Raw genomic sequence first — 11,817 nt, 5'->3', positions numbered from 1 at the left:
CCAGTAAAAGTACAAATCTTAACAGGTGAGCAGGCACAAAAAAGTGACAGGAGAAACATGTAGAGATTAATATTCTTTAACTTTTTTTTTAATTTTGGATTTGATTGGCTCTATTGCTATTTAAGAGTTTTACACCTGAACATATTAGTTCTATACTTTTGAAATTATTTTCTTCTGCTCAGCAGTTTTTAAAATCAGGGTTAAATTTTGCCTCTTAAGATGAGTTGAAAAGATTTGAACCTGCTCTTTTTTCTGACACTATATGTTATTGAACTATTTTTCATTTTAAAAAAGTTCACTCTAAGTTATCAGCTGTTACTTATCCCTTTAGTTATCTCTTAAGATTTTCAAAATGAAATTAATTTCTTTAATTCACATGAGAGATTACTAAAATATTTTTTTTTTTGTGATTTTTTCTGAATTCATGTTTTTAAAGAAATGTTTATTTTTCTTTAGTTGCTCAAATTATCATCATAAAACTTTTTCATGCTTCAAGAAATAGAAGTGGGATTATCCTATGAATCAGCTCCTCCCAGTAGTGTTTGTGTGTGTGTGTATATATATATTCATATGTATATGAATATATATATTCAGTAGTGTTTGTATATATATATTCATTTCTTTTGGATATATATATGTATTGGATATATATATCCAAAAGAAATGAAACTCATATGTCAAAAAGAATCTGCATTCTGGTATTTATTATAGCACTAAACATAGTAGACCAGACACAAAATCAAGCTAAGTGTTCAACCTGAGTTGAATGTATACAAAAATACCATATGCATGCTTCATAGAATACTATTCATCCATAAAAAATTTGAAATCATTTCATTTACAACAATATGGATGAACCTAGAGTACATTATATTAGCTAAAATAAGATAAGGACATTAATACAAATATTACATGATCTTCTTCAAAGTTCAAATGATATTTTTATGGGAAAGTATCATTTTACTAGCTATAAGCATTTGATACCAAAGAAATGCAGGTGATTTTACAAACTAAGGATTTTTAAGTACATGAAATTTCCAGTTTATAATATTATAGTTTTGTGTCACACTAGTTTAAATGCATTTCTTTATACTACATCATACAGGTCCTTTGAGATTATTTTGGTCATCCCTACCATGTCACTTTACCAACAAGCTTGAAGCTAAACAAACAGATTTACAAAATGGCTTTTAGATGAACGGGGTAAGAAATGGTCACCAGTTGAGCAGTAGGGTTGTTAACCTCCAACAAGACACTCTGTTACAAGGTTCCTTCTGATAACAGCAGTTATGTCAGAACCTTCAAAACACAAGGGCTGTCAGAATTAGAGTACAATAAAAGAAGCTTCTGCAGCTTAAGTCTCTCGTAGGCCCAATCCTGAGAAGCAAGGCAAAGCCTCTTTCCTGCAAATGCAATGTGTCTTCAGCATTTCCACCTAGTTGAACTTGCAGAGATGGATGCCCTAGACATATCACGAATCTATACACCACCTTGGCTCTGGCTCCCTTAGTTACGCCTGAAGAGTTTAATCCCCATCCAAGTCCAGAGGTGGAAGAACACATACACTGGTATGGTAATGGGTAAGAGCAAATTGTAGAAGCAGAAGCTGGTGGAGCTGGCGCAGCCCTGTGGGAAGTTTTCTTCCACAGAGGCCGCGTAGAAAAGACCTGGGAGAGAAATTAGTGGGATAAGGATGGTCAGTGTAGGAAGAGACAGAAACATTCTCTTCTCCCACTTAATACCTGCCACCTTGTTTTAAAAAGGATATGGTATTGAAAACAGTTAGTGTTGTGTTTTTTTTGTTGTTGTTGTTGGTTGTTTTTTTTTGTTTGTTTTTTTTTTTTTTTTTTTAAACTATGGTCTAGTGCTGCTCCGTTTCTTCTTGCTTCTTATCTTGATAGTCATCCTTGCTGCCTGTGGTGTCATATTAGGAGTCCCGTCCATGATTGGATAGGCTATTCCCAGCTCTTCATTAATTCATTCATTTGTTGATGCTTCCTATCTGAGCGGCTTCTTGGACAGGGGGCACACCGGGAACTCCAGCAGCGCCAAGTGGAAGGCGCTGGGCGGCTGCCCCGCCCGCCTGTTCCGATCTGCGGAGGGCCGCGACCCAGTCGCGTGCAGGCACCTACGCGACCCCGGACGCCCCAGCGCTGGGGCGAGCCTGCCGCGTGCTCCACTAAGCAGGGTCCCGCTGCCGGCGACCACTGCCCGGCGCGCCCTCCGCCAGCCGCGCTGCGTCCCGGCCGCTCCAGCCCCGCCGGCCAGACCTTACCCTCCAGTGCGCGGGGAAACGCTGCCCGGGCGCCGGCGGAGGCTGGCGCTTTGGTGAAATGATACTATTCTCAGTGTTTAGATATGCCAAACACATAAAGTCAAATACTACATTATCTTGCTTGTGGTTCAAAGGTTGTGATTACCTCTGTTTCCACGAGACAATTGGAAACGTTTTTCCATTTAGAACATTTCTCCAGTATAAACTTTAAAAACTGTAGTAGACAAGACTTAAGCCCTGATTCCATCTAAAAATTGTCTCTATGATATAAAGGAAAAATCAATTTAATGATTGTATTTGTATTGGTTTCTATTTTTTAATGTTCTCAGTATCCCAAGTATTAAGCAGTTGGCAGTTTCAGTCTGGATAAGATAAACGAAAGAAGCAAAAGATATTACTGCAGCAGGAGGGGAATTTCATGATATAATCCACAAGATCGCCTAAACATGCTGGGTCCCGGCTTTCTTACCCTAAAGAAGCTTTTCTCTTCTTTCATTTTGTATCTTACTATTGTCAAGTGCTGTTCAGTTAAGTAACAATGATTACTGAAGAGTACCCAAGATTATTATGACAATATCTTTCGATGCTACAATCAAATATTTTAACGGATTACATCGTTTTTGGTAGATAGCCATTTAAGCCCATTCAGAATTTCTCAAACAAGAAATTTTAAAGTGAATAATGTTTCATGTGCTATGAGGGTTGTGAATAGTAAGTGCCCATGCAGCACAAAGAACTTGGCTAGCCTCTATGCTGAAGTACTTGACAAACAAGACAACAGAAAGGGAAAAACAGAGAGAGAGATGTTCTATTTGCTAGTTCACTCTTCAGATAGCTGCAACAGCATTGACTGTGCTAGGTCAAAGCTAGAAGCCAAGAACATCATCCTGATCTCCCTCATGGGTGGCAGTGGCCCAAGTACTTGGGCCATCTTCTGCTTTGTTGTTGCATTAACATGGATCTGGATCAGACATGAAGCACCTCAGACTCAAACTGGCACTACAATATGGAATGCCAGCATTGCAAGCAGCAGCTTAGCAGCTTAACCCACTACTCCGCAAGTCTGGTACCATTGCTTAAGTTCCTTAAGCTGTATCCATTCTTTTTCTTTCTTCATTCTTCTTAATCCTCAGACTGTATTATTTCCAGTAATTTGTGTTAGAGTTCACTGCTTCATTTTCATGATCTAGTCTGCTACTTAGCTTTCGAATGATTTTTTTTAGCTTATATACACACAGAGTCCTCAAAAATGCATTTATGTTGAAATCATTGATTTCATTTTTTGCTTCCAAATACGCTCACACTAACTCGTTACATCTTGTCTGTTTAGGATCTAATTTGATGCACTAAGAAACATAAAGTTGAAAAAGACTTGTATCTGAACAACACAATATCTGCTAAAATTGAAGCAAGAATAAAAATCAAATCAGTACTGAAGCTTGGGTGGAAGAAGGGTGAAAGTATTTATGTTTTATGAAAAGTATATTGGGAAAATGACCCAGATAAACTAGAAATCTACAAGTGGATAATTAATTTTTATAAGGGACAAGACAATGTGGAAAATGAAGGTGGCAGAAATTCCATCTCAGTTTCTCTGAGCAAAAAATTGAGATGGATCAATGTTTTACGGAAGAATCAACATACAGTGCTACAGATGTCTTCGTTGATTCAAAGCACAAATTGTGACTGAAAAATTAATGTTGAGTAAGGTTTTTACTCATTAATTACCAACACTATTGCAACCAAGTCAGCTGCACAGAGAGAAGCTTCACAGCAAATTTTAAGTGGGCTAATGATCCTGAAACATATTGGGAAGAGTTGGAACGGGAGAGGAAACATGGCCAGGAATATCAGTTTATTTGGATGGAATACATGATTTGTCTTCATTTATGATAGCTCATGAACTTGATGGAGTAGACACTGAAAAACAAAATATATACTATTTATTTTTAATTTCATTTTTTCATGAAGCTTTTGAAGGGTTCTCAAATGTGAGTGTATATACATTGTTTTCAAATGCATATAAAGCATTTTGTAAATCTGATCTCAAGCAAGGTCAGAGATAAATGTAATGGATGCAAAATATTTAAATTAGACAACTCAGATTATAGTAAAATAAAATTGACAGACCATTGTTAAAAAGAAATCAACCACATCAATAGACAAAATTTAGACTTCTGTTCAGTGCAGTAGATTCACCAAATAACTTAGTCCTCTCCCAGTTATATTCTGAAAACATTCATGTACTCATCCCAAAAAAATAGAATGAACATAGTCTTGTGTGGAATCAAGATAGGATGTCCACCACTTACTCACAGTTGAGATTATTCATGAATAGATACTTGTAGAAACCTTTGAAAATATGCCTTTCTGTAGGGATCTAAATGAAACATAGTCATTAACACAAGGAACTAAGATTTTGTCACTCTAAAGTGTGCAGTGAAGTACTTTAAAAATTAAGACAGTGGTGTGTGTGTGGTACAGCCATAAAGTCACCGCTTGGACATTCACATACCATATTTGAATGCCAGGTTTGAGTCCCAACTACTCTACTTCTTATCCAACTTCCTGCTTTGTACTTCATGGGAGGGAGCAGATAATGACTTAATAACTTGGTCAGTGCTTCTCAAATGGGAGACTATTTTAAGTTCTGGGCTCCTGAATGTACCAACTCTGGTTTTTGCAAGCATTTTTGGATCTATCTCTATATGTCTCACAATAGTTTTGTGATATCAAATCTATACCCTACAAGCATTTGTTCCTTGTCATCTAAATGAATGATGAGATTCAGCAGTAGAGAGCACTGGAGTGACCCAGATAGAAGAGGCAAGAAGATGCAGCCTCTGCAAGGTTCCACTCTAAATTTGCAGTTATTGTTGAATTTTAACAACACTTAAGAATATTAAAGAATACAAAAAGAAAGTTTGTATTATATATATTACATATATAAATATGTATACATTACTTGTCCATTAACAATATGCCATTCTACTTAGAAGTTCATTGACTAAACTACTATTTATTCAATTAGTTCACTCTATAATCACAAGCTTCAGAGATCATCTGGGCATTTGATAAGCAATGGAAAAGCAGATTCCTTGGGACAAGGAAGATATGTTTAACATAAATGAAGACAAGGTTCACAATCTTTTACTTGTATTAAATCTCGCTTGTGGAACCAAATAACAGGTATTATTGATAATTATCATGACAGTGCTACTGATTTGCCTTGTCCTCCCCTTTTTCCCTCTTCTACAAACACTGTCACTTTCCTTTTATGCAAAGCAGGAAATCTGTGAGGGTAGAGACACGTTGTATAAGCTTTCACTAAAATTGCCTCAGCCTTTGTATTGAAGAATCTAACATATAAAACAGAAGACATCTGTCTTAGAATGTAAGCCATTCCTATTAAGCTCCAAGTAAGCTTCTTGGATCTCAACAAGGATAGACATAAGGCAGCGGTCAAAGTGTGTAAGCACTGGATTCGAGCACCATTATTTTTGGGGCCACACATTTATGCTGCTTTGAGGAAGAGTTTTCCTGTGACGCTAGAGTACCGGTGAAGAGCCTCAGTGCCTACAATCAAACTTTAGCCTTCGTGTTGTTCATCTGATTGCCAAAACTATACATTTACATTTAAATGAACTATGTTATTTCTGTTCTCTATGATTTTGCTTGAAAATGTAATTTCTTTTTTTTTTTTTTATTTTTATTTTTTGACAGGCAGAGTGGACAGTGAGAGAGAGAGAGAGAGAGAAAGGTCTTCCTTTGCCGTTGGTTCACCCTCCAATGGCAGCCGCGGCCGGTGCGCTGCGGCCGGCGCACCGCGCTGATCCGATGGCAGGAGCCAGGAGCCAGGTGCTTTTTCCTGGTCTCCCATGGGGTGCAGGGCCCAAGCACCTGGGCCATCCTCCACTGCACTCCCTGGCCACAGCAGAGAGCTGGCCTGGAAGAGGGGCAACCGGGACAGAATCCGGCGCCCCGACCGGGACTAGAACCCGGTGTGCCGGCGCCGCTAGGCGGAGGATTAGCCTAGTGAACCACGGCGCCGGCCTGAGAATGTAATTTCATTATGTTGGAAAAAATTTTTCTTTTGAATTATTTTATGTCCAAAAGTCTTGTATATTTTAGTTAATTAAGAGTACTAGTAATAACCACAAAAGCAGCGATAATAACAATACTCAGTATAATTCTTATTAGTGATGTGTCAGAATTTTTTCTTATTTATAACAGACATATAAATATTATGCATATTTATGGGATGTATTGTGATATTTTGTACATTAGTAATGTTATAATCATGATAAACATATCTATATTATGAAATATTCATTATTTCCTTATGGTGACAACATTAAAAATCCTTTCTTATTTTTGCTTTTCTTTTAGAAAAATGTGTAGTACATTATTGTTGTCTGTGTTTGCCCTGCTACTCAGTGAAACACCAGAACTTTTCACATCTATCTTTTATTTTGTTCTTGTTTATCAATCTTTTCCCATCTCTCCCACTCTCTCCAGCCTCTATTCTCAAATTCTATGAGATAAACTTTGTTAGATTATGAATATGAGTATGTTAGATTATGCACATGCAGTACTTGTCTTTCTGTGCCTAGTTGATTTCACCTACCATAATGACTTCCAGATCCATTCATGTAGTGGTAAGTCTCAAGGTTTCATTCTTTTTATATATGAGTAGTATTCTATTATTTATATATGAGCTATTTTACTTATCCATTTATCACTTCATCGACAAATATGACTGTTTCTACTTCTTGGCTATTGCAAATATTGCTGCAATTAACATGCCAATGCAGTTTGCTCATTGACAGACTGGACTTCCTTTTGTTTTGGGAGATATTTTAAGTGTATTTTTTTAGATTAACCATTTTCCATACAACATAATATGGAATAACTTTATTAGTGTAAGGGCATGAATAATTATGTCTGTGAACATTGTTGTCTGGCTCTCCATTGTGCAGCCTGAACTTATACAACCACTTCCTTAATCCTCACCCTTTCCACAGTCATACCTCTGCAATCTAATCCAGTGACTGCATGTTGAAGGCTTATTTGTTAGTTTAGTTGTTTCTTGTATTTTTTTTTTCTTAAAGGAAATTTGATTATATCTCTAGCTCAATTCTTTGTCTCTGGTTCCCTAACAATTACATTTATGATGCGTTTTAAATGCCTTCATGCTTTGTAACAATAAATGACCCCTCCAGCAAAATCAGTTTCTTTATTCAACCTCTCCTTCTAAACTATGCTTATTTTCTCTATTCTGTCTGCTTTTTTTCTGTCTGGTTCTCTCATTATCCTTAACCTGTTCCAATAAATCATTCAAATATCTGTCAAGTATTATTATCAGTGACTTTGAAACACTTATAAATGTTGGCAGTGTGATTTTTACTTCCATCATTCACACCATTTTTACTCTTTTTGCTTCCAAAGAGAATGTAATGTGTTGGGGAGAGCACAATTGTTTCCACTTTACTTCTCTCTATGTCTAGCACTTGCCCCTTTTGTATCCTAGTTACATTAGGAGTACACACTAAATTAAAAGCCAATATTTTCTTGTGTGCTGAATAATAAAGACTTAGTTTAACTTACCCTGTTCTCGAATTTAAGAAAAAGTAAGAAGAAAGCACTGTTCCTCAACAGTGTAGACAAGACCTGTAAACAATAGTAAAGTCTCAAAACATCATTCATATACATTACATGTTTGTAATCTTACCACAGATAAGGTAAAACATATTATATTTGCCTTTTTGAGACTAGCTCATTTCACTAAGTATAAAGGTTTCTAGGTGCATCCATTTTATTGCAAAAGATGTGATTTCATTCTTTTTTACAACTGAGTATTCCATAATGTGTGTGTGTGGGGGGGTGTATATTACATTGTCTTTATTCAGTCATTTGTAGGTGGACATCTAAGTAGATTCCATATCTTTGCTATTGTGAATTGAACTGCAATAAACATAGAGGTACAGTTAAATCTTTCACATGCTGATTTCATTCCCTTTAGTTAAATTCCCAGGAGTGCGATGGCTGGATCTTAGGGTAGAACTGTTTTCAGATTTCTGAGGAAATTTCATGTTGTCTTCTACATTGACTATAGAAGATCTTTATTTCTAATTTCCCCTTCATCTTGGTTATTTATCTCTTTAGGTTTTCTGTGTCTTCATGACTCAATTTTGGTAAATTGTGTGTGTTGAAATCTACCATTCCTTCTAGATCTTCCAATTTATTGGCCCTTTGGGCCAATGATTTAACAATTTTGTTTACTGTTTTGAAAAAATGCATCTTCACTGATCCTTTTGTAGATTTTGGGTTTCAAATTTGCTTATTTCTTCTCTAATTTTTTTAAGATTTATCTATTTATTTGAAATTCAGAGTTCCACAGAGAGAGGAGAGAGAGAGAAAGAGAGAGAGAGAGAGAGAGTCTTTCATCTGTTGATTCACTTCCCAACTGGCTGCAACGGTCGAGCTGCACTGATCTGAAGCCAGGAGCCAGGAGCTTCTTCCAGGTCTCCCACACGGGTGCAGAGGCCTGAGGACTTGGGCCATCTTCTGCTTTCCCAGGCCATAGCAGAGAGCTGGATCAGAAGTGGAGCAGCCGGGTCTCAAGCCGGAGTCCATATGGGATGCAGGCACTGCAGGTGGTGGCTTTACCCGCTACGCATCGGCTCCATCTTCTCTAATTTTTATTATTTCTTTCTCCTCCTAATTTTGGGTCTGATTTGTTCTTGCTTTTCTAGTTCCTTGAGATGAATTCTTAGGTCATTTGTTTGATATATTTTCAATTTCTTGATGTAGGCACTAATTACCATAAAGTTTCCTTTTAACACTCTTTTTGCTGTATCTCATAAGTTTTTTTTAAGATTATTAATTAATTAATTAATTAACTTATTTATTTATTTTTCAAAGGCAGAGTTACAGGGAGGCAGAGACAGAGAGAGAGACAGAGAGAGAGAGAGGTCTTCTATCTACTGGTTCACTCCGCAGATGGCCACAATGGCTGGAGCTGTGCTGATTCAAAGCCAGGAGTCAGAAGCTTCCTCCAAGTATCCCCCATGGGTGCAGGGACCCCTGGACTTGAGCCATCTTCCTCTACTTTCCTAGGGTACAGCGGAGAGCTATATTGAAAGTCAAGTAGCCAGGCCTCAAACTAGTGCCCATATGGGATGCTGGCACCACAGATGGTGACCTTACCCGCTATGCCACAGTGCCGACCTCTGTCCCATAAGTTTTGATATCCTGTGTTGTCATCCTCATTTGTTTCAGGGAATATTTTGATTTCCATTTAAATTTCTTCTCAGACCCACTGTTCATTTGAGCATGTTGCTCAGTCTCCATGTGCTTGTATATTTTCTAGAGTTTCTTAAGTTATTAATTTCCAGCTTCATTCCACAGTTATCAGAAAAGATATATGGTATAATTTCATTTTAAAAGAAATTGTTGAGACTTAGTTTGTTGCCTAGCATATGGTCTATCCTAACAAATGTTCCATGCACTAATAAAAAAAAAGTTTTTCAATGGCTATGGCTATGTGATGCAATGTTCTGTACATATAAATTATATCCATTTGGTCAATAGTGTAAATTATCTATGTTATTTTTTTGCTGATTTCTTTTTTGGTTGATTGGATCAGTCATTTGATGAAAGTGTGATGTTGAAATCTCCCATTATGATTGTATTGGAGCATATGTCTCCCTTTTGATTATTAACACTTGTTTTATATGCCTGGGTGCTCCTGTATTGGATGCGTCTACATTTACCATAATCACATCTTCCTGTTGAGTTGAACCCTTAATGATTAAAAAAAAATGACCTTTTTCTCTTTTAACAGTGTTTGTCTCAATGTCTATTTTGTTTGATGTTAAGATAGCTACTCCTGCTTGTTTTTGATGCCCATTTGCATGGAATATCTATTTCCATCTTTTCACTTTGATTTTGTGTGTCTTTGTTGATCAGGTATGTTTCTTGTAGACAACATATAGATTGTTCTTGCTTTTTAATGTATTCAACTAGTCTATGTCTTTTAAATGGAGAAATTAGGCCATTTGCATTCAAACTTACTTTTGATAATTAATGATTTGTTCTTGTAGTTTTTCTATAAATGCTCCTGTTGTTTGTTTTGGATCTCCTTTGTACTATAATTAGGAGGCTTTCTGCCTTCACATTCTATTGTAACCCTGGTTATCTTTCTGTTTCTATGTATATGCACACAAAAGTATCATTTGTAAGGCTAGCTGGGTGATGGCAAATTCTTTCAATTTCTGTTTGCTTTGGAAGGTCTTTAATTCACCTTCATTTGAAAATGAGAGCTTTGCTGAGTAGAGTACTCTAGACTGACTGTCTATTTAGGGTTCTACATGCTTTCTGTATCCATACCCATATCTTTGTCCAAATAAGGGAAATGTCCAATTATTTCATTAAATAAGTTTTCTAAGCTATTCAGTTTTCCACTCCTTTAGGAATGTCTAAGTCATGCAATTTTTGTTGTTTGAGGCTATCCTGTAGATTATGAACATTGTTTTTGTTTTTTCAATTTTTTTCTTCTTTTTATCATCTGACTGATATATTTCAGAAGCTCTGTCTTTCACCTCTGAAATTCTTTTCCTGCCTTACCAAGTCTGTTGTTCAGGCTTTCAGCTGTAATTTATATTTGACATTGACTCTTCATTTCTAATATTTCAGCTTGATTTTTCTTTAATGTTTCTATTTCCCAGTAGAATTTCTCATCCATGACAATCACAGACTTCTTTCTCATGCAATTGCTTCTCTGTATTTTTTGAGTAATCTTAGCATCAGTCTTTTGAAGACATTTTCAGGCATTTCATTAATTTTATCTACACAGTCTAATATTGAAGTATTATTGTGTTTCTCTTTGGAGAGTTTTATGGTATTTCTTGTTTGTGTTTCTTGTATTTCTACACTTATTTTAGGCTTCTGGAGAAATATTTGTTGATATCTCCTCTGAAGTTTTTGTTATTGGGAATGTGACTTTCTGTGTAGCGGGATGCCTGCACATTGATGGGGTACCCAGAAGTATGTGCTGAGTGTGGCCTGGTTACTCTGACCAGCATTTGTTTGTGGAGCAAAAGTCCATGGTAATACTCAAATTATTTATGATAGTTCTCCTCTGTAGTCAGTAGGGAGAGGGAATGGTTTCTCTGGCTGGCATGATCACTGCCTCTGCCTTTCCCTGTGCCAAGGTGAACATTTTTTGGCTTATAATACTCAGTCACTCAGGTGCAAGAACCACACAAAGATTCTATGTGCTCCACAGTATGAGCATGAAGCCCTACATGATGTTTGTTCCTAGCACTCAAGAAATTGAGCTTCTGGAGACAGGGTCAGCAGTTACTCAAAGACCCAAACACACTCCACTCCCTAATGAGTTTCATAGCCTATTGTATAGTCACAGGGTGAAGGGTTCTTGCAATCACAAGCTGCTAGTTATCGACTCTGCCCTGTAAGCTTCCCCAGCCAAAAAGAGCTACCCTGCCCCTGAATTTGGTACTTTGGCAGGATGAAGGGAG

The 11,817-nt window shown here is 36.9% G+C and overlaps 1 protein-coding gene and 1 pseudogene across 1 annotated transcript; both read right to left on the bottom strand.

Annotated features, from left to right (window-relative positions):
- Window positions 1-1,451: 1,451 nt before the first annotated feature.
- On the bottom strand, window positions 1,452-1,722 carry LOC100351842 (phosphatidylinositol N-acetylglucosaminyltransferase subunit Y-like). Its single transcript, XM_008267789.4, has one exon. The coding sequence runs from the start codon at window positions 1,720-1,722 to the stop codon at window positions 1,507-1,509; it is 216 nt and encodes a 71-aa protein (XP_008266011.2). The 3' UTR covers window positions 1,452-1,506.
- A 139-nt stretch (window positions 1,723-1,861) lies between these two features.
- Window positions 1,862-2,214, bottom strand: LOC149125153 (protein preY, mitochondrial pseudogene; annotated as a pseudogene).
- Window positions 2,215-11,817: the final 9,603 nt, after the last annotated feature.

Source organism: Oryctolagus cuniculus, chromosome 8 (assembly GCF_051225735.1).
Source record: "Oryctolagus cuniculus isolate XC-2025 breed Fujian yellow rabbit chromosome 8, ASM5122573v1, whole genome shotgun sequence".
Taxonomy (NCBI): domain Eukaryota; kingdom Metazoa; phylum Chordata; class Mammalia; order Lagomorpha; family Leporidae; genus Oryctolagus; species Oryctolagus cuniculus.
Note: the sequence above shows the minus strand (reverse complement) of the source record. Positions and strands in the feature narration are given on the sequence as shown.